Source organism: Bactrocera dorsalis, chromosome 2, assembly GCF_023373825.1.
Source record: "Bactrocera dorsalis isolate Fly_Bdor chromosome 2, ASM2337382v1, whole genome shotgun sequence".
Taxonomy (NCBI): domain Eukaryota; kingdom Metazoa; phylum Arthropoda; class Insecta; order Diptera; family Tephritidae; genus Bactrocera; species Bactrocera dorsalis.
This window is the reverse complement of record NC_064304.1, coordinates 74,140,152-74,164,771: the sequence shown is the minus strand read 5'-3', so window position 1 is coordinate 74,164,771 and position 24,620 is coordinate 74,140,152. Positions and strand designations below refer to the sequence as shown.

At 35.2% G+C, this 24,620-nt stretch overlaps 2 protein-coding genes across 4 annotated transcripts in view; one reads left to right on the top strand and one right to left on the bottom strand.

Annotated features, from left to right (window-relative positions):
• Window positions 1–24,620, bottom strand: part of LOC125776636 (uncharacterized) — a 502,262-nt gene that overhangs the window by 376,429 nt on the left and 101,213 nt on the right. The gene's annotated exons all lie outside the window — the stretch shown is intronic.
• Window positions 1–24,620, top strand: part of LOC105228315 (homeobox protein Nkx-2.1) — a 143,246-nt gene that overhangs the window by 39,284 nt on the left and 79,342 nt on the right. For all 3 annotated transcript variants that reach the window (XM_049450090.1, XM_049450089.1, XM_049450091.1), the window contains 2 exons: window positions 9,732–9,943; window positions 23,965–24,116. In XM_049450090.1, coding sequence (XP_049306047.1) covers window positions 9,732–9,943; window positions 23,965–24,116 — 364 coding nt within the window. The remainder of the gene's footprint in view (window positions 1–9,731; window positions 9,944–23,964; window positions 24,117–24,620) is intronic.

Here is a 24,620-nt window from a genome sequence, read left to right as displayed (position 1 = left end):
ACTTCCTATAAAAGGTGTTTCCAAAGTAAACAGGACTTTTAATAAAAAAAACAAAACAAATGGGTTTTTCAGCAAAATCAATTTATTTTATTCAAAATAGGCTCCTTCTGCTTCAATACAACTTTTAGCATGGTCCAAAAGCATGTCAAACGAGTGTTTCAGCTCGTTGATCGGTATGACCGCCAGTATGCCGGTGCAAGCCTTTTGAATGGCCTTTAAGTTTGCATAACGCTTTCCTTTCATGAGCAAATGTATTTTTCCGAAAAGGTAGAAGTCGCACGCTGCATTTCAAATGAACATGGAGAGTTTTCGCACTGATAGCACAAACATACTGACACTTAAAACGCAATGACTTCACTTCCAATCGATAAAATGTCATGAAAAAATATCAGCTTCTAACGCACCAGTCGACATATTAGTAGGGGAGCCCAAGAGGGTATTTTTGCAGTTACTTAAGCGTGTCAGAAAACTATATGGGGAGAAACATTGCACCCTTTTATGTACCCCTACCAGTTATGAGCCCTTAATATGGAGGCGTGCGTTGGGGGGGTGGGTTCGTCAGATTAGAGAAAAAAAATCGATCCTTCTGGAAACTCGAGCGCGTAAGATTAAGAGATGGTAAGTTAAATGCATGAAGACGAGTGTATATTTCAATATTCTGACAGTTTGAGGGTGGCTTAGAGAAATAGCAGGGTGACAAATCTGTAAAAAAAAACGTCACCTTGAAATACTCGAGCGCGATAGATTTTTTTTTTCATTTTAAAGGTAATTCTGTCAGAATCACGAAAATTATATAATCTGACAATTTCCGTGGGGCGATACAGGTAAAATCGCCGACAAAAGGTCAAGCGTACTAATCACCATAGCGTGGTTGTTGTTAGTAAACGCTTGACACTTTTGTTTGTTTCGTTCGTTTACAGCGATCAGTTTTACATCCATTGTAAAAATGAGTGACGTTAGTGTCAAATGTGTTTACTGTGGCGAATAAACGTATGAAAAAAAAAGTTTATTCCACAAACTCTAAATTTTGTATATGTACATATGTATATGTATACAATATTATATGTATTATGTATATTGTATACATATACATATGTATATGTATAGAAAATTGAATAATTTATTAGTATGAAAATATATCTAAATATTAATATTAAATATACACTGTTTTTATTACATCCTGTAACAAAAACAAGAACCAAACAGAATTCTTCCACTTTTAAATCGTCAGATTAACGATATGCCTCTATATAATTGTCAGATTTTCTTTTGGGAAGACTCTGACATCAAGTTCATCCCCCTGCATAAAAATCTGACGCGCTCGAGTATCTCAAGGTCACATTTTTTTTACAAGTTTTAAAATCAATAAATGACTTTTGTCCACGTCGAAATTGTCAGAAATTTAAATGGTACACAATGGTAGAAAATCTGACGCGCTCGAGTAACTTATTGTTTTTTTTTTTTTTTAACCTGTCATTACGGCCTTCAACCCTGACTTGATTGTCAGATTAATATATATCGACAATTAGAAATACAATGCGCGTATATACCATAAATGACTGACGCGCTTGAGTATTTTCACGTGACTGTTTTTTTTTACATTTTTGAAACCAATTACCCGCTCTTCTCCCCACTAAAATGGAAAACTTCACCTAGACTTTATTTTTTTTTTAAACGTTATCTTGACAATCTAGTAAGTCTCCATGACGCTCCTGTAACTGCAAATTTAGCACTCCGGGCTCCCCTACTATATAGATGGCGCCACCAGGGTCGCTAGATTCAAAAAGTCCTGTTTACTTTGGAAAGCACCTTTTATAGCACAATTTTAAATTCCACTTGATTTTTTAAATTTCCAGTAAACAAATCAAGAAGTATTAATACAACGAAATAAAACAGTGCACGAATAATGTCTTATAATGTTATGTCAGTAATCGGACCAATTCTTCCTTTAGCTCCCATATACTTACTATTGTATAAAGATTTTCGAACTTCGGGTGAACGTGAGGTATCCCAGTGAAAATAAAAGAGCGTCTTTTACTCATAATAGTGTACTCGTATCTTTGCAATATAAGGATTTTCGAACATCCAGCTGACTTTTATATGATTGGTTTTACACCTTGAAGTATTTCCCTGGCTTTGATTCTTGCAAGTTGCAAAAGCATAAAATGTTCGGTTGCACCCGAACTTACTCCTTCCTTACTTGTTTAATATAAAATTATGCCAACATATTTCGAACTATAAAATGTTTGGTTATTGCCGAACGTAGTTCTTCTTTACTTGTACAACGTTGTCATCTTTAACAATAGTGGATAGACAATTTGAATGGCTTGACGACCCTCTCTGAGTTCTTTACGTCAATCAAATATTTGTGTTCTGCGTTTACTAAGATTTACCAAAACAGTTTTTTTGTGCTTGAAAACCGTCGAAAATTGGCGTCTGGACTTCTGCAAGCATGATCATGGTAAACATGCAAAATAAATTGAGCTCCATACATAAAGGCTTCGAATGTACTTTCACAGGAAGAAAAAATTTCAGTTTCAACTGGTTTTATTTGTAGCGCTCTTATTGAAAATCCTATTACATTATTATCAATCGACTTTGTCTATTTTAGCCAATGCCCCATACTAATTAATTGCTCTCTGAGTTTCATTAAGATACCTTACATAACATCATCAATCTATATGGAATTAAGTCAGTTGGATGTTAGAGAATTCTATTATTAATTATATGAGTGCTTGGGTAAGTTTTTACCAGATTTTATTAATTTAGGGCACAAAGATACACTGTTATTAATAAAACACGCTCACTCATTTCCATTGAAATGAAATTGGCTGATATATGCGGTATAAAGTCACTCGAAACTTCCAAAATCTTTATATTAGGTATAAAGGGCTAAGGGAAGTATTGACCCGATTCGGCCATTTCTGACACTCAGACATACTATAAGTACGAGGTTTCACAATTAAGTAATGAGACTGATTTTATTGCCTCGCTTGTGGTAAACCCGTGACCTTGAAATTCCCTTTCTCTTTTTCCGGCATTCCTCCCCTCTCCATTAATATACATAAGTATGTACCATCGCTCTAGTCTGTTTAGTTCGCCTGTTGCGTCAAGTTAAGTAGACGTGTGTTTGTAGTGCTTGTCACGAAAATAAAAAAACGAAATCAAGAGCAACGCGTCGCGATAAAATTTTGCGCCAGATTGGGCGAAACAGCTTCGGAAACGTACGCTAAAATTGTAAGAGTGTATGGTGATAATGCTCTGGCAGAGTTGTAGAATAATTTTCAAATATACGGTTTTTATGGAATCAGTCTCATTACTTAATTGTCATACCTCGTATTGTTTACGATTTTCAGATTTATACTTCACACATTAACATCTGTCAATTTTGATTCGATTTGGAAAGTTCGAGTAATAGGATGGTGTTCAAAGGCATTATTCATGCAAACTTTTGCCCCGTCATATTAATTTATACTGGGAAGTAGGCGTGGTTGTAATCCAATTTTCTACATTTTGATATTGTGCCACACGAATACATAACTAGAACACTACGTACCGAATTTGGTTCAAACTGAGAGTAAGTCTGGATTTCCCAAACAAAGTGGGAAGTACCATGCCATGCCTTTACTGATTTAACGCATTTCTAGTAGATTTTAACAAAACTTTACAATTGTAAGAAGTGTTGAAAAAGTTTCTCCTGTGCAAATTTTGCTGATAATTTAATGATCATTGGTTTGGGAAATTTAATACATATATTAAACTTTTTAGAGGCTGATGACATGCCCATTTTTCACAGATTTCAATTCTGTATCTTAATTTACGGCTTAGTTGTGTTTTTTTATAAGATTTGTTGACGTAGCCCAATACGATCTACAAACTCGTTCTTAGTTTTGTACCAAGGAACTAAGTTTTATTTATATTGTTACAAAAAGTAGTATTAAGTTTTATTTGTATTGCTATATGCATCCCTTATTATGAACAATAGCTGTAGGTATATGGAATAGCATTTGTCTTGTTGTAGACATTTGGGCCCCGGCTGTCTGCTTGTCGAAACAATAGACATCTGGCGCCGCACTGTCTGCTTGTCTACTTCAACAATTGCGAGTCTGGCGCCGCGGCGGTCTGCTTGCGTCTGGCGCCGTATAGCATTATGTTCTGGTAATTTCCAGACGCGATATTCTAGAAGGACACGTCGGCATCAGCGAGAAGTGCGTGGCTATATAAGCCGTGGCAGCGCCAACGTAATCATTCAGTGCTAAGAGTAAACTGCTATAGTGTAGACGAGTTGTGAAATAAAGAGTTGTTGAATTAAATTAAACAGTGTTTGTTTTATTTGTCAATCCAGAGATACGAACCTAACAAAGTAAACTAGCAAGCAGTAAATTCGTAACAATATATATATTTTTAATAATAAACAAATAAACAAATATGTACTATTTTGGTCGATCACTTTTTGCTATTTTTTCAGTAGAGACATTATTCCATCAGTGTAAATCGAAGTTTCGAAATTTCCAGAACGGAAGTTAGCGAACCATTGCTGTGCTACACGAGCTGATGCAGCCTCGTTTCCGTAACCTCCGTATGCTTGCGTGGCATTCTTCCCTTTTTTATACAAAAATTTCAAAATATAGCGAACTTCTTCATTATTTTCACTCATTTTTGAATAGCTGTAACTTTTTTTTTCAACTTCTCCGAATTTAATTTAATTAAAATTACGTTTAAATTCTCACCTTTCCAACACTATATGGTATGACACTATGTAACTGTTAGCACTGGAGATATACGAATGCAACGACATCTATTGACAAAATACAAAAAGACTACCCAATATACAAGTATATGTGTACATAATCCCATATCTATTGACAAAATACAAAAAGACTACCCAATATATATGTACATAATCCTATTTCTATCTCGATTAGTTTTAGGTCATACAAACAACTGTTAGGTGAACAAAATTATTGTAGTTAGTAGCAAAATATTGCAAGATTATAAAAAATTTGCGTAGTAGGTGACGTAATAAAACTAAAAAATAAAATGAAAGGTACACATTAGGACTTTGCATGCCATATTGCATATTAATTCACAATTAATAACTGTGCCGATTATCTATTTTTCTTGTTTTGTTCAACTCGGCTACACAAACTTCATAAATCATCACATTAGTTTGGAAAGAGATAACTTAAAAGTAAACATACAAGTATACCATTAGTAGAGTTCACCCTACAAGTATAGCTAAACTGTAAACTCAAAAATTATTCTATTGACTGTATTGTTTGGTAAAAGCGCACACTATGCAGAGGATGTTTATACCGTCAATTAGCGGCTGTTCGTCAGTCAATGAGTGGAAGCTGTAGCTTGATCAAAAATTGAGATATCTTAATGAAACTTGGTATACTTGTGCCCTATGGGAAGGTTGGTATTACAGACGGAATTAGATAGCTTCGGAAACTTATAAAGAGCGTCGACTAGTCTCCACAATATGATATAAAACCTTTATTTGGGATAAGACGTGTAATGGTCAGGGCACCGCTCACCTTTAGGTTAATTCGCACAATCAGGACCTATTTGACCTATTTCAAGATACTGAATGTATGAAACCTATTGATATGGCATTTCTTCGTCGAAAATATCTATCAATCTGTGAGGTATAGTTTGGAAATTCGGTCCATCTTTTCGAAATATAATGTACCCTTTTATAAAGGATGGATAAAACTTGGTTAAAAATTCTCAAACGCGCAGTTTGCTCATTCGGTCCTTATGTCCATTATGTGTACCTCATAAAACTAAAAATGAAGCTCAGTCAAAAAAAATACTTTAAAATTTTTGTACATTTTTCAAATCTTTTCAAAAATGGTAAGTCATTTTGAGGTATCGTTATTTTTTCAGTGGTATAAATATGCGTTACATATCTAGGGTTAATGAAACGTATAGAGCATTTTTCCTAGTATTAAAATATCGCAATCCTAAATATGAATAAAATCTGATAATACTACCCCTACCTCTAAATAACCAATATAAGAATTTAACACTTCCGGATAACTTTAAACTATATAAATCGGTTAAGTTGTAAAATATCTTAGCAAAATGAAGTGAATGTACACTGCCGCCCACTGAATAGGTTCCTGATCTCAGAGGTAGGAATTTATCTACTAAACCAGTTTTCCGACTTACATAATTTTTTTTTCTTTAATTCTTAAATCACTAAAATGCTGAAGAAAGGGTTTCAACATATTATTTATTCCTTATTTATTTTTTCTTCTTAAAGGTTAACAAAATCAATGCTTTTTTCGTTCATCTGAATAGGTTCAATCTAAAAAATTAAAATTATATAAGCAACTTAAGATAATTTTCACATTTTTGGCACTTAGCTTATACTTAAGTACATTTCTAAAGCAATTTTTAATAAGTTTAATAATGAGTGAATCCGCCGTTTTTCGATATAACTTCATATAAACGATCGGGAAGCGAGCTATAAAAATTTTGCAGTATTTGCACAGAAATTGTTGTCCAGGCCGTTTTAATTACCGCAACTAAAGTTGTTTTGCCATCAAATTCCTGCCTCCTTCATATACCTTACGCGATAGCGCCCCCCATACATTTTCCATTATATTAAGGTCACCGGGTCTATTCGAGTTACACCATTACGCCTTCCTCATAGCTATGGCGACGGCTCAGGAAATGCTCTTCTTTCGAAGATCGTGATAATAATAGTTGTATCCATCAGGGCCGTATAAATTAAATTTTTTTTCGTCGCTCGTCCAGCTCATGTGCTTGCGTGCAAAGAGCAGTAGTGAAGCCTTGAGTGCATCCTTAAACGGTGTTTTTTTTAAGTTTAATTTGTTTTAGATGATCAGCCGACGAAATCACACGTTCAACTGTAGACACACTGGCTGTAACACCGCAAATTTCTTTAATTTTGGGTGTTGAGAGATGCGAGTTGGACGCAGCTCCCACATTATGCCGGAATTACATGTGCAGATATTCTGCATGCAGATCTGCACTATTTTTTCCAGCCAAAACACATGTGCAGTAAATTTTGACAATCAGCTGATTGCAATAAATAATTGAAATTCAAATTGAAATTTAAAAATTTTAAAATGGAAGTGGAAAGAAAAAAAAGATTGCAACAATTGCTTTTACTTCTAGTTGCCAAAAAGAAATTAATTAATATTTTAAGCTTGTGCGCGATAAGTGATAAAAAAATCAATCAATTTTTCATCCATGTTTTATCTCTTTTGTTTATTTTGACTAAACAGCTGAGCGCAATTTAAAATGTTGCCGGACTTTGCTCAAAAATTAATTATTTGAATGTTGTCAGCACTGCCTCTGCGCAGAGAAATTCAAATTTCACATGCCGTGCAGATCTGCATTGAGGTGCAGAATTTGAACTGTCAAGTCAGTACAAATTTTTTTTCTGCACGCAGAATTCTGCACATGTAATTCCGGCATTATGCTTCCTGACTGCCGCAGAGGTGGCGTGTTTTACTCCGCCTTTCATGTTTTTGCCGTATTCTGCTATGTTCCTCAAAAAGTTACTCACAACATTTTGGCTTCGTCCAATTTTTTGAGCGATTTTGCGATGGCTGAGACCATTTTTACGATAAGCTTCGATTTGGCCTCTTTCATACTCGGATAATTGTTTTCCGCGTTCCATTTTTCATTTAATTTAAAGAAAATATATGAAGTTAAAAATTTGTATCAAAAATGTGTCGCCACATCGCCAAGTTTAATTGCAAACTAAAAATCTTTCAGCTGAACCTATTCAGTTGAACAAAAAAATTGCACAGAAATTAGCGAAAGAAATAGCTAAACAGAATATGCAAAGTAACGGTACTTAGCAAAGGGTTCCTTACTGGAGCACACTGATTGACAGAAATATAAAGTTGAAACGTTTAAAAAAGAACATGCGTACGATCAACATGTGATAAAAAAATCATGAAAATGCAAGCGAATTTATGTGAACCTATTCAGTAGATCGGCAGTGTATAATATTGATTTAACTTGATTTTCTTAGGTCGTATGGCTGCGAAGATTATATAATTTAACACTTATAGACTATTTTCTTTGGGGTATGTTAAATCAAGGCCAATTAACCAGCAATGCTCTAGGAGCTTGAAAACAATCGGCACTATAGTCGAAGATATGCAAACGGAGAAGTGGTGGCCATTTGACCGAGATTTTGTTTAAATTATAACTGGCCAATTATTTACATAACAAAAAACAAAAAAAAATCGTAACTCATTTTGACTAAATTTAATTTTTTATTTTATTTTGACAACACGTCTTTCCTGTTATTAGACCCTATATTATAGGTTAATGTAGAAAATGTGATCAACGAATACTTGTTTTTAAATAATTACGTGAAAACATGTTTTCGAAAATATGCTATTTGAGTAAAGTCGCAAGCAACGCAATCAGTTCACATCATCCCTATGTTTGACTTTCTAGTTGACTTTATGTAATTCGTTTATAGAGGACAATATATGTAATTTTTAAATGTAAGGTAAGTTGATAACTTTTCATAAACATAATGTGGTTTGCCACTGAATATAATTGAAATCGGTCTAGATCGTGGTCTTAGCCCCTAATCTTCAATATATTTATTACCGTTTGTTCTTTCCTCATATACCCAGATTACTTCCAGAATCCAGGATTCTTTTTTAATTCTTGGATCAAACAGGTTTTATTGCTCGAAGTAACTCAAATTTGGTTAGCTAGTTTTGCTGTTATTATATAACACGTGAAACACACACAAAAGGAACTTGTTCCGAGGGATAATTTTTATACTCTTGCAACCAATTGCTACAGAGTATTATAGTTTTGTTCGCTTAACGGTTGTAAGCGAGATGGATAGGGTTATATACTTATATGTATATAAATGATCAGGACGGCAAGAAAAGTGACTGTATGTCTGTGCAAGCTGTAACTTAAGTAAAAATTGAAATATCTTGATGAAACTTGGTACGCGGGTTCCCTTGTACAAAAAAACAAAATCGAGTTTGTAGATGGGAGTAATCGCACCATTGCCATGCCCACAAATCGTCTTTAACCGAAAACACATAAAGTGCCATAACTAAGCATTAAATTAAGATACATATAAAGCTATAATTTGGTACATGGAATTGCAGTAGTAAGGGGTACTTGTGGGCAAAAAAATTAAAAAAATGGGAGTGGCCACGCCTTCTAATAAGTTTTATGTACATATCCCCTAAACTATTAAAGCTACAATAACTAAATTTGCTGAGCGCAAATATTAGCAGAATTTCTACCGACAGTGAAAAAATCGGAGGATAAAATGGAAGATAACACTGTTCACTCCCCATATAACAGTACTGTTCAAAACTACCAAAAGCGCAATAAATCAATAACTAAATACGTCAGAGGCATTAAATTTTATCTCCGAGATTGTATGAGAGCCGGTGTGGAAAATTGATCGATGGGAATGGCACCGCCCACCTTTTGGTGAAATTCCGTATATCAAGACCCGACTAAACGGATTTCGACAAAATAGCAATAAATAGTTGACGTAATGACCTTAGTCGATTTAGCCATGTTAGTCTATATAACATAAGCGACTCTTATAAATAATTTTTAAGTTTTTTACTGAAGTAAATTACATAACGTTTTAACAAATTTGACAAAACATTTACAATATATTAAAAGAAAATCTAAACAAATATATTATATATTATACCATAAATAACAATACAATTAATTTATTTTAGAACAAATTCCAGCGAAAGTAGTATCACTTCACCTAATACATTAGGATCTTCAACAATGGCAAATCCCTATGCGATGGGTTCACTATATCACAGTCCAGGAGTCCAAAGTTATTGCGGGCCAGCAGATAATCTTTCATTAGCAGGACATTATTCTGATATGAGAAGTTCTGCGTCTTGGTATGGATCTACAACGAATGATCCCAGATTTGCCAGTAAGTCATGTTATTGTTCATGATCTATTAAGTCATAACCATTAGAATATTGTTAAACGTCAAATTTGAATATCCAAATAAAGATAAAACAATATAAGTATCTTTATAGTACTTAGAAGATCGATAAACATGATTTAAAGTTTCTTACATATCACCAGATAGCAAAGTTTCGTCTGGAAAAGCTTTTATTAATTCAGAAAACTAGCAGAGGAAAGCAAGAGTTCAGAACGTAAACAGCAGAGAGAGACGAAGAAGTAAATAAACGGAAACATTTTAATTTTATTTTAAACATTTCATATCAGACTTTGGAAATTAGTTAAAAGAATTTTTATTTTCAGAACTCAAAATAATTTATATTTATAAATATATATATGTAATTATATTCTTACATATATTAGCTAAATTCTGCAAGATCCCCCTTTCTTTACTTCTTTGTAGTTTCACCAGTTATTAGAATAACTAGTCAATTTTCGAATGCTTGACATACCGTATCAAAATATACAACTTTATGACTATTATAATAAAATAATAATAATACCCAACGATTACCCTCCTTCCGCCCAACCGACGCGAGGGCCTCAATCCGCAAACGAACGGAATTAGCCGAGTCATAAAAGACAAGAGAGTTTTAAACGTTGCGATCTTAAGCTGCTCAGCTACAGAAACAAAAATTTCAACAGCCAAAATTAAGAATTAAATTAAAGTTTATAATTTTTAAATGTTGCTTGTTAAGAGTAGATAAAATAACTTTTTTAATGGTAAAGAGTGAGTCTGTTAGATCAAATGTGCTGGAATGAGAATTGAAATCATGACATATACGGCGGAATGGTTCGTTTAACTCAAAATTTGCTCTAGAAAATTTTAAAAGTAAGGGTCTAAACTGCCTGGTAGAGCGAGAGGGAACGTTAAAATTTTATATGTATACCATTATCCAATTCTGATTAATTACACAAAGCTACGCATAATATCTTAACACTTAAATATTTTAGATTCCGTTATAAATATTTTGTTACCTTTTTATACTCTCACAACTAGCACTATGCCCCTTCTCAGCCTATTTCACCGTGCAGCATGCAAGGATTAAAGGCAGAGAAATACCTTGTGGTCTAAAACGTTAGCCAGAGGATCGGAATCCCAGCAATTTTATATATACACTAGCTGATCCGGCAAACTTTGTAATACCTCAATCGATAAATAAAAGACCTAAACTTTTGTACATATAAAATAAACGTATTTAAAAAATAGAGTTTTCCTGAAATCTGGCTATTTAAAAGTTTCAATTTGATATTGACAGATAACTGTTGTGATACAGTCTGTTAATCAATTTAATTCTTTCCGATAAACTGTATTTTTTCTTTTGGGAAAACAAAAACTGGAAAACTCCTAGTTGATTCCTCAAACTTCCAACGACTAATCTTGCGATTTATTTATGGAAATGGTCCTGTATAATATGTATAGTGCCAAACTATGTCATCTGAAAGCAGGTGTTATGTTTCTGAATGGTGGCCAAAAAGTGCTTAGAATCATTTCCAATCCCAGAAACTAAAGATAGTAAGGGATCTGGTGGAAGGACCAATTGTGTTATATTTACTTTGCCTTCAGCCCAACATAATCTATTATGTTCCTCACTGTATTTTAAAGATTAAAGATTTAACAAATTGTTGATATTTCCCCAATTGTTATCGATTTTTTAACACAATAATCTATTGCCCGATCATTGTGGAATGCAATTCGTTCCAGAATCACAGGAGCACTGCGTCAGCGCAATCGCTCAATTCTATTATGTCGCTCTTGCTATTTTTGGGTTTGATGTGCACGAACTGGTTGCATTATAAGTCTATCTACTTCATTGACACTCACTGAAGAACGTAATTCTGACATACATAGAATCATGACTATTTTCTTGACCTGTTTCTCTGTGGTCATCAGTGCTGCAGTTCACGAACTAAGTCAGGTCAAATTCTCCTCGGCATCGTAAACTATAATTAATCAATATGATAAAAGAACTCGCTAAAGTTTATTTTTTACCTCCTGAGAATAAATATATAGTTAGAAGGAGAGATAACTTTTAAGAACCTATTCTTTCTGAACGACGGAGGACACACCAAAGAAAACAAAAGCATCTAATCATTTTCATATTTAGTCTTTTAAACCTCATCTGAACTTCCACAAGTAATTCAAGACCTAAATTAGCCGAATCGGTTCAGTAATTTTTGAGCTTTATTGGGACTATCTAATGCAAATGATTTTTACATAGTTTATAGATTATCAAATTTTTTTTACTTTTTCTTACTTTTTAAACCTTCCTCGATTACGATAAACATTTAAAATCTAAAACCAACAACAACGATCTTGCGTTTCTCGAACTTTATAGAGAAAAAAGAACCGCAAATTATTATATATGTGCATTGCAGGAAATGGTTTTAGTATTTTCATCGCAATTTTCCCAAATTTCCTCACCAAATTTTCAAGAATATTTGAAGACTAAAATTAGCCAACAGAGCTGAGCCGGTGTGCAGTGAGTTTTAGCGAGACTAAAGGACAGGAATTAATTTGTACATTTACTGATTTTTCAACCTTCCAGGGGGTTTTCACATATCTTCTCAACGTTTGAACATTCCCTGGACTTGCACGAATATTTCAAGATTAAATTTAGCCAAATCTGTTCAGCCGTTCTGGAGTTTCACCGAAACTAACGAACAGCAATTAATTTGTATGTTTATACATAGATATCTTATGTATAACTCATACACTAACCGACATATTAGGCATACGGTTTGTCACAAAAGCGAAAATAATTAGATGTAGTTTCGATTGGATTTGGGCAATTTTTGGTCATAAAGCGTAATATTATTAGTGAAAAATTTCATCTCGTTATGTTAATGACTCTTGATTTGTGTTCTGGAAAGTTAAGAAATCAAATGGAACTTAAAACCATGTTATATGGAAAGTAGGCGTGGTTGTAGTCCGATTTTGCCCATTTTTGTACAGTGGCATGATAATATAAAGAGAATACCACGCACTAAATTTAGTCGAAATCGGTTCATCTGGTCTCCAGACCTGTGATTTAACCAAAATAGGCGGTCCCATGCCTATCAACCAATTTTTATAGCGACCCCCATAAATCCCTCTCATTCCAACTCGGAGGTATAATTTATATCGGTATTCTGCTTGAGATGATTGTCTCATGTTTCTAATTGTCACAATCTTCATTTAGTGAATCTGTTAGTCAGGAGTCTTATTTTGATATTCTGGCAGATACAGTATACTACTATACAGTATACTACTTTACTGTATTTGCCAGAATACCAAAATGAGACTCCTGACTAACAGAATCACTAAATAACTATTGTGACAATTAGAGACATGAGACAATCGTCTCACGCAGAATACCGATATTAACGTCTTAGGCGTTTTATGTTATTGATTTATTGTGGTTTTAGGAGTTTTGAACGGTACCGTTATATGGGGAGTGACCGAGTCTACCGGACTGCCGGTAGAAGTTCCCATAATATTTTTGCTGGCCCAAGTTGGTTGTTGTAGCTGTAGTTGTTTAGAACATATGCACATTACTTTTTCAAAGTTTTTTACCCGCAGTTTGCTTGCTACTGAGATTCCCTGTGCCAAGTAAGAGTTTTATATCTTAATTTAGAGCTTAGTTGGGGCACTTTAAAGGTGTTCGATTAATGGAGCGATTACGTCCATATAGTTATAGCATTAGCGGTTTAGAAGATATATACGCTCACTTTTCAAAAATGACAGTTCTGTATCTTATTGTGGAGCTTATTTGTGGTACTTTATAGGTTTCGATTAATAGCGTTTCATATGGTACGAAGGAACATGAACACTTAGTGACAACGCTGTATCTGAACTTTTACAAAAATTAAAACTTGCTATATCTATGTATGTATCTCAACTAGTTAGGTAAACAAATGCTCTGTAGCATCATTTGCAATGATGTAAAAATAATTGTTATGACATATTTAGCGGTCCTTGCTCTGACATAAAGCAACTCTTCTTCTTTAGTAGTTTTGTTCAAAGCGCACATTTTTATGCAGCGCCGCTCAAACCGTCACTCATGTCATCAAAATATATGTATACATTGTAACCTTAAAGAGCAAATCCAGTAAAACCAGTGTATTTATATAAAAACAAATCTTTTTATACCCTTCTATCCTATGAAAAATGCACCTTGTGAAGGGTATTATAGCTTCGGTACAGCATAAGTTCCCGTTTTTTTTTTCTTGTTTTAATTTTATATTTCTATATTTTCTACCTATAGTTATTTTCCAACAGTTTCCATTGTCATGATGACTACGCAAAAAATAGAATGTTTGGATGAATTCAGCTAAATCATTGTTTGTTTAGGCTGATTATTTATCATAAAAGTGATTTTTTGTGTAGAAAATTTGGGTGCCACTTGAAAAACTATACAAAATATAAAAACTATTTAAAGATATTCTGACCAAATATTTGTCTCTTATCAATACTTGAAAAATGAATTGTGCTCTTTATTGCAATGTAATGTTGAATGCTTACGGCCCAAAGAATTGTAAATTAACAAAACTGTGAAAAGAACCAATTTTGAATTTAATTTAATAGTAAAATACTTACATGTTTCTACATGTAATACGATATATATTTTTATTCTTATACTAGAGGACCTGTCCACGCTTTACTGTGGCTGACACATATTATAGATAATAATTGTACTACTACTAAAATTTATATTATTTCTATTAGTAAGATTATAACTATTAGTTAATGACATATAACATTTTTGTGAAGCAACTTGTGTTAGTTTATAAAAAAATGGCTCATAAAGCATTTCGTTGTTAATAAATCATTGCTTTTTGGGGGGAAATACTATTGAATTTGGGCTCTGCACCAGAGAAATTTACAGCATCAAAACCCTTTGTGTAGTTTTAAAGATTCTAGCATTCTGCCCCCAGGGACTGAAAAATTGACTTTCTTTTATACAATGTACGAGTATTGTATGACTCGATCGACATTTTCTCTTCTAAGCAAAATACGGTATTACGACATTATAGAAGAAAGAACTTTCGTAAATATTTTCATACGCAGTATTTTTGGAATATAGAGAAAATGGATTGTCTGGTTATTAATAGGACAACCATTAAATATAACTGTCACAGTAATTACGAGGTGTGTTCAAAAAGTATCGCGAATTTTGTGTTTTTTTCAAAAATTATTTATTTATTCATGAATATATATTCATACCTTCAAACTAATCCCCATAAGATATTATACACTTGCGCCAACGGTTTTTCCAATCTTCGAAGCACTTCAAAAAATCTTTTTTTTTTATCGTCTTCAGCTCCTCCTTCGATGTCGTCTTTATCTCGTCAAGAGAAGCGTAACGTCGTCCTTTCATGGGCCTCTTCAGTTTAGGGAACAAGAAAAAGTCACAGGGTGGCTGCGGCAGCATTAGTGTGTTGTTTTTGGTCAAAACGTGGCGCACAAGCAACGATGTGTGAGCAGGAGCGTTATCGTGGTGCAATTTTTTTGATAGGTAGAAATCGAAGACGATCCAAAACACGTGCAAGCAAAGCAGCTGACAACAATTAAATGAACATTCAAAATGGCCGAGCTTGTCGGCATAAGTGAGAGACATGAGTACCAATATAACGCCACAAAAAATTCGAAATTCGAATATACGTAACCCGCGAAAATTCAAAATTCGCGATACTTTTTGAACACACCTCGTATACTCTTGCATCCAGTTGCCACCGAGTATTATGGTTTTGTTCACCTAACGTTTGTACGTATCATCTAAAACTAATCGAGATAGATATACTAGGTTTTATATATACTACTGTGAAAGGTGAATTTTGTCCATTTCATTTCTTTCAAAGTAATCCCCCCCGCTGCAATACACTTAAGCGAATTTTCCAGTCATCATACCACTTGGAAAAATCTTCGGAAGTGATGGCCATTAGAGCTTTTTTCGATTCAGCTTTTATATCCTCAATTGAGTCAAAACGGTGTCCTCGGAGTTGTCATGTAAATTTGCTGAATAGCCAGAAGTTACACGAAGGTAAATCAGGCGAATGCGGTGGTTGCGGCACGATATTAGTTGAAAATGTGGAACGAATAACCAATGCAGTATGAGATGGTGTATTATCGCACTTCTTTGTTCAATAAATTCAGACATAGTCAAAAATCAAAGAATTCACTTTTAGAGCCTAACAAAACGACATGTATATCAAATATTAATGAATGTTTTGACGTGAAGGATATTTAGCAGTACTACCAACTTACAGAAAACAAATTTACCAATTTGAAAAAAACGCGAAGTATTAATTAAAATTTACATTTCAATTTGATCACAGAAGTATATAAATTATCAGGATAAAAGTTGAAATCCGGGAGACTGTCTGTCTGTCCGTCCGTGCAGACTGTAACTTGAGTAAAAATTGAGATATCTTGATGAAACTTGGTGTGCAGGTTCCTTGGTACAAAATTCGACTTTATAGATGGGCTTATTAGGACCACTGACATGCCCACAAATCGTCATTAACCGAAAACATAAAAAGTGCCATAAATAAGCAATAAATTTAGATATAAAATTGTAATTTGGCACAGTGGATCGCAGTAACAAGGGGCATCCGTGGGCAAAAAAAAGTTGAAAAAGTGGGGTTGGCCACGCCCTCTAATACTTATGTTTAATGTACATATCTCCTAAGCTACTAAAGCTACAACTACCAAATTTGCTAAGCTCGAATACTATAAGAACTCATACCGATAGTGAAAATGTATGAAATCGGAAGAAAACCCCTCAAAACTCCCATAATCCTAACTAAGCCAGATACATAAAATTTTTCCTTTGTGATGGTATGAGTAGACTTTATGAGAGCTGGTGTGAAAATTGAACAATGGGCCTGGCTCCGCCCACTTTTCGGTGAAATCTCATATCTCAGGACACGATCAACCGATTTCGACTAAATTTAGTACGTATCATTTTCATAACATCCCTATGTTACAGTGTGAAAATAGGCAAGTTCTGACAATAACTACGCCTACTTCTATATATATTTCTGGCCTAATAATGAAAATAGGAATATTTATCAACGAAAATGATTTTATTGTTCTTCAACATATTCTCCATCAAGATTTATACACTTTTGCATGCGCTCAAACCATTTTCGAAGCGCATTTTCCACTCCGATTGAGACACCTCCAAAACATGGTTTTTGAATGCTTCAACAGCATCTTCTGGCGACGAAAATCGTTAACGACGCATTATTTTTTTGATGTGTGGGAATAAAAAGAAGTCATTGGGTGCCAAGTCAGGGCTGTACGGCGGATGACCCATCAATTCGACGATTTGGCCGGTCAAAAAGGCGCTGGTTTGAGCCGATGTGTGAGAGCTCGCATTGTCATGGTGCACAATGATTTGTCTTCAGTTGTTCATTTTTCGAATTTCTCCGAAGACTTCAGGCAAACAAATGGTGGTGTACCACTCAGAATTGACCGTCCTACGTTGCTCAAGCGGAACAGTCTTATAAATGTCTTTTGAAACATCGCGATCGTATTTTTTCAGCATTTCTTTACACCAATCCACACGAGCCTTTTTTGAGCGATTGTCAAATTGTGCGGGATCCAACGAGAACAAACCTTTTTTACGGCTGGTGGGAGAAATGCATAGTAGGGTGGGTCGACTCCGGACTTTTTTCTATTCGGGATTTCTAATAATGCGGAAAAGTTGCCTTAGTACTTCCTCATTCCAACGCAACTTTTTGTTTTGAGATCGGATTGCATCTTCAACCCCAACTCCGCCCTTGAAATTTCGGAAATTCGCCTAAAATCGTGAAATTGTCTACCTAGCGCCTGAAATACGCATCTCATGGCAAAATGTATAAAACAAAAGTTATTTGTCACGTCATTTGCTACCAAAATAGTACATGTGATCATGGCCGTAGGAAAAACCGTTCCCGAGATACGAGCGAAAATGCGGCGCGCCACAGCGCAAGGTGAAAATCGGCTTGCGGCCATACTTCTTTACGTTGATTTCGCCGAGTGCTATCACTCACATTCATTCACCTACGCCAAAAACACGTTCGGATAGGTTTCCACACAAATATTTTTTCATCGAGTTCCTTCACTCTTGTCGGTGATTTCGCCGAGTTCTATCACTTACATTCATTTCCCTACGCCATACGACACGTTCGGATTTGTCTCCACATAAATATTTTTTCTCGAGTTCCTTCACTCTTGCCGGTGATTTCGCCGAGTGCTATCACTTATATTCTCTCAACAGAACACAGAACTCAAAATGTCTGTATCTAAATTTAAATTTAGACAGAAATGTCCTGTGTTTGGCATATATCCGTACAATCTCTCTGAGTCCCAGTTACCCAGGATGTCCTTTTGTGTTATCAGTTTGAAAGATTTCGTATAGGGCGACTCCGAGGCGACAACTATGAACCTAGGAGTAAAGAGGTTACAGAAATAGTTGCAAAAAAGGTTGAAAATACTTTCAAAAAGTCATCTATTCCGATAATTTCACACACCAGAGTTGTACAAATGCTCACCACATACCATAAGAAATTTCTGACTCTTAAATAAATGTTTTTAAGGAACCCAATAGGTTTGAGCTCTAAAAGAGACGACTTTGTCTCTTCTGCCGGAAAATTATTTGATATCGCTAAAGAAAAGCTTTCAAAACGTCATTCAACATCAACACTTACCAGAAAAGTATCAGCTAGAACACGTGACCATTCAGATCAGCCAGACTCTCATACAGACGACAACAATGTAGGTGCGTCGCACATGGATTCTTCCAAAAACGATGCTGATGATGAATTTTCTCTTCCATCTTCTAAAACCAAACAAAACACACTGCTTTAGCTGCCCAAAGATTTGGAGTAAGTGGTAGAGCAGCGGCCTTGATTGTTTCATCTGCATTTCTGGATGCCAAAAAAGCAGGTTTGTTAACAGAGGATCAGGCTAGCTTTGTCACTGACAAATGCAAGATTAGTCGGGCAAAAAAAGTGTTGGAGTTAAGCTCCAAAACACCGAAAGTATTTACTCTGTATATGGGCTGTATTTTGACGGCCGCAAAGACAATACACTTACACAAGTCAGCGAAGGTGAAAAGTAATACCGCGACACTGTCAAAGAGGAACATATTTCTCTTATAGCGAAACCTGGTTGTCATTACTTTGGCCACGTCACTTCTCCTTCCGGGTCAGCTGAGGATGAGACGCAAGCTATATGGCAACATTTACAAGACAATTCAGTTGATGTGGAACATCTAGAAGTTGTCGGTGCTGATGGCACCAACACGAACACAGGTTGGAAAGGTGGAATCATTCGGAAACTAGAAGAAAGAATAGGTAGGCCATTACAGTGGGTTGTTTGTCTTCTACATTTCAACGAACTTCCATTCCGTGCTCTTTTCGAACACATAGAGGGTGTCTCAAAGAGTCCAAATACATTCTCTGGCGACATAGGTAAACTGCTCCCTTATTGTGAGAAGTTGCCTGTTGTCAAATTTGAAAGTTTTCCATCCTGCCAATTACCTTCTGAGGTTATTAATCCGACCCAACTTAGCACAGACCAAGCTTATCTCTATAAAATATCAGAAGCTGCTATTTCCGGTCAATGTTCCTCAGATTTAGCGTCGATGCATCCAGGTAACATGTGCAAATCTCGCTGGCTCACCTGTGCAAATAGAATTCTGAGATTATACATTTCTACTGACAAACCAACAAAGGAAATAAAGATTTTGGTCAAGTACATACTTACAGTTTACTCACCTTTGTGGTTCTCAATAAGATTCAACAGTTCAATCAAAGATGGCTCGCGCCATCTCTATGCTGCAATTCAAAGGTCGAGATACTTACCCGCTAAACTGCGCAAGGTTGTCGATTCATCCATTCAACAGAATGCTTTCTTTGCTCTTCCAGAAAACATTCTCCTTAGTATGATGACTGACGAACGGATAGAAGTCAGAAAGTTGGCCCTTGACCGTCTTCTGGCAGCAAGAGAAGCAGAGTCTGACACTGTAAATGGAAGGGTTAGATGTAATAAAGTGCCAAAGCTGAATTTCAAAGCTAATATTTATTACGATATGATTAACTGGAAGACTATTACCTTGACCTTGACCTCCACCAGTTCTTTGTTCAGTTTCTAGCGAAGAACTCATAAAAGGGCTGTCGGGAGACACTGCAGAGGTATGGAAATTTAGTGAATACCCCTCTCACACCAAAACTGGTGGCAGAGGCATCTTCTAAAGTTATTGCCCTCCAATCTCGTGATCGTTTTATACGCTCTACACTGAAATCTAGGCAACAAGTGCCAAAGTTTAGTACAAAATCTGATTTTATCAATAAATTTGACACAGATTCAGACTAAAACAAGCCTGACATATGGTTGGTTGGTTGGGTTGGGCTTGGGAGGAACCCGAAGAGCAGTCACCTCCACGCGGTGGGTTCTGGGTGACCAATACAGGTTAGCTGAGAGCTGTAACAATTTTCACCTTGCGCTGTGGCGCGCCGCCTTTTCGCTCCTATCTCGGGAACGGTTCGCCCTACGGCCATGATCACATATACCTTTTCGGTAGCAAATGGCGCAAAAAAGCAAATGACAAATAACTTTTGTTTTATACATTTTGCCATGAGATGCGTATTTCAGGCGCTAGGTAGACAATTTCACGATTTTAGGCGAATTTCCGAAATTTCAAGGCCGGAGTTGGGGTTGAAGATGCAATCCGATCTCAAAACAAAAATTTACATTGGAATGAGGAAGTATTAAGGCAACTTTTCCGCACTATTAGAAATCCCGAATCGAAAAAAGTAAGGAATCGACCCACCCTGATGCATAGGCATGCCTCTATCTGAAGGTATGTTACATGACGGTATTGCATTATCAGTTCACATACGGCATCGATGTTTTCTGGCACAATGGCTGTTTTTGGACGACCTTCACGGAATTCGTCTTTGAGCGAGCGTCTGCCACGATTGAATTCGTTGTACCAGTTTTTCACAATGCTAAAGGATGGTGCTTCATAGCCATACAAAGATTTTAGTTCATCGATGCACTCTTGTCGTGATAATCCAGGTCGAAAGTTGTAAAAAATGATCGCACGAAAATGTTCACGAGTTAATTCCATTTTTTGGCCGAGATGAATTTTTTAATTCCCTGTAAATAAAACAATTCACGATTAAATGACAAAACGTTCTGAGTGATGTTACGCTAAAAAATGTCAAACTTTCCAATGGAAATGTCAGATTACACCTGGTAACACTTAGTGTTGCCTAGGCCAGAAATATACATAGATAGCAGCCTACGTATAATACAATTTAAAATTCCATTTGAACTTTCACATTCCAGTACACAAATTCAAAAGTAATTGTTATAACGGATTAAAATTTTGAAGTACTAATTCCCTTAAAGTAAGGTACCTTTTGACCAAAAAATTTACAAATCCAACCAAAACTGGGCAAGACCCTAGGTACATGTATACATAAATTTTCTAAGATTCCGATCCTTTCCCTGGCTTTAATTATAAGAATATGAAATGTTCGGTTGCACCTGAACTTAGCCCTTCCTTTCTTTAATATAGCGGCTATGGCACTTTAATGAGGTATTCGTATACTCTCTTATACGAACTCATTTCGATGTATTGCTTTCACATGTAATTTGTTTGACAAAAGAACAGAAGCGAACAGAGGAATGTCGAATCGAAGACAGCAATTCATACATACTTGTAGATACAATGTTGGTAGGTATTAGTTGAAACGGTTGGTTAAACAAAAGCGATTAATTTTTTACACTCTTAACTGTTGCAACAGAGACTAAGCAGTTGTTTTCAGCTAACAGTTATTTGTATCATAACTAATTAAGATAAATCTGGCGTTATATGTATATACTGTATATATAAATGATCAGAATGATGTGACGAGTTGAGTTCCGAGTGTTTGTCTCTTCACGCAAGCGAGAACTTGAGTATAAACTGAGATATTGTAATGAAACGTGTCACATACATATGTATGTATAATCTTTGGCATCCAAGAGATGTTGGTATTGCAGATGACCGTAATCGGAAGATAGCCACATCAAGTTTTCGTGTCTGACTGTTCACAATATTCACCAAAACTTTGCAATATTTAACATTTTAAAATTTATATTCTCATCTGACAAAAGCTAATTTTTTATCCCAGCGTCAGCCTGCCACGTGGAAAAAGAATCTGACGATTTTTTAAAGAAATAATAATATTAAGCTATATTTATATCAATTAAACATAACCGTAGGATGTGTATTGCAATTCTACAAACATTTACTTAAATATGTTATACTTTTAAATAATGTGCATTAATTTTTTCTATTGTGGTAACCAAGTTAGTTTCAGTTAAAAATGTGTCTGAAAGTAGCTTTAGTCCAAGGGTTTACTGAAAGGACTTTTTCGCAAACATACAATACCTACTTTTGTTTGTGCGCTAGTATGGTTGATTACCGTCTTTGCGCACAGGTATAAATTGATGAATTAACCGGCCTTTTCTCAATTAAAACGCTAATTTAAATTGAAATCTTATTTTACAACATTAATTCTTAATCGAATACAAATTGAATTGTAGCTGTAGTGCAATCCTGCACAAACAAGGTTAACAGCTGATTGTTAATCGAGCTTGTTGTTAATCGAATAGCCAGCTGTGGGAAAGACAAAAAAAAGGTTCCTCAATTTTAGTCTTAATGTACTAAATTAATTTGGCCATGCGAAAAGATTTTGCCCTTTCCAAGTGTTAATTTATCCAGCAGAATAACTATTTGTCATACAGTTACTTACATGAGATCTTTTTACTGCGTTTTACTATCGAATTGAAAAACTAACCAAAACTTGTGCGAGTTTAACCTTTCAACTTCTTTTTTTATTGATACAACTTAACATTTATATGTCCTGCAAAATGACGGTGGTGAAATCTCCGATTTAATACCAGAAATATTTAATGTACTACTATGATACTTCAAAATAATCCCGCTTTGCCCTAATACACTTCTGCTAACGATTTTTTTTTTCAGTTGTTCAAGTCAATTTCCGGAATATCCTTCAAAGCTCATTGCGATTCACGTTAAATGCTTTCAATTGACTCCAATTGAATAGCCAGAAATCAAACGGAGCTAAGTCAGGCGAAAACGGAGCTAAGTCGAGCTAAAACGGCGGTTGAGGCACGATATTGGTTGAAAATTTGGCGAAAAACTCCCAATGAATCAATACTACATTGACGGTGCAACATCGCAAATAGCAAATTGTATTCCCTGTTGACGGTTTGGCCAGTCGGAAGTAATTCGGAGTTCACCATACTCGATAATCCAAGAAAACTGTTGACGAGTTTTTTCGGCTCTCCTTTGCCATGACATTCGGCCGACTGATCTTGTGTTTACGGGTCGTAAACATAGATCCAAAACTTATCGTAATAATATTTTTCATGACATTCTGGTAGTCGGTAAGAATTGTTTGACAGGCGTTAACGCGACGGCGTTTTTCGAAAAAAGTTAGTGGTTTTGAAACCAATCGTGCTTTCACTTTTCTCAGGTCTAATCTGCTCTTTCAAAATGGTTTTCATTGATTCTTTCGATATTTTAACAATGTCAGTAAGATTTCTTATTGTTTATTTTCAAAACCGTATAAGTAGTAAATTTGGACCGGGAAGAACAAGGTTAACCGGGAAACATTCTGACGCAATCGTTGTTATAATGAAAAAATGATTGAAACTAAGAGTTCGAATGTTACTCGGTGACAACCGCTTCGGAGGAAATTTGAGAAAATTTAGCAAAATAGTGAATTTGAGTTTGGAACCATTATATTTGTTTTAGGTTGTTGTTTATTAAATTGTTGAGTTTTCTATTAACGTATTACATCTATTCATACTACTTTCTCTGCCAATATTATTTTTATCCAACTTAATAATGTTTAATAATTGCAATAGCTTAATCATTCTAGTTAAATTTTTTCATACCAAAAAATGTAATTTAAGTATGTATATCAATTTTACAGTTACCAGATTAATGGGGGGGTCAGCGACTACTTCAATGGGACATATGGCCAATATGGGTAGCCTAGCCACATGTAATGTAACTGATTCAAAGCCATTACAATTCCCTTTGACACAGCGGAGGAAACGGAGAGTATTATTTACCCAAGCTCAGGTAAGCTTACATCTGCTTAAAATTCAATACGCATAATGCAATGTTAACAGTAAGTAAGAAAGAAGTAAATATGTAAGTTCGGGCGAAAACTTTACACTAGGTACCTTAGAATTCATTGGTTTTTGTACACTATTTCTTTTATTGGCTGCAAACATAACATCTGTCATCCGATTTACATGATGATAAAATTCAAACGTACCTAATGTTTGAATTTTTTTGGTAGCGATGTATGTTGTATTATTTACATATAAGGTTGCTTTTTGTACAAATTGTATGCATATACATTAGGGTGTTTTTTTAATTGAACTATTAACTTTTTTTAGTCCCGTCACGAAATTTCCTTGGAAATACCCTAAAAAAATTTCCTGAAAATTTTACAGCTTTTATCTTTAAATTCCTACAGATCAGAGGTATTTTATGGCATCTCTTTGACTTTAGACGCATATTTCTCAGAATTGTTCATTCTACAAAAGTGCCCAGTGCAACAAAGTCATAACTCACACC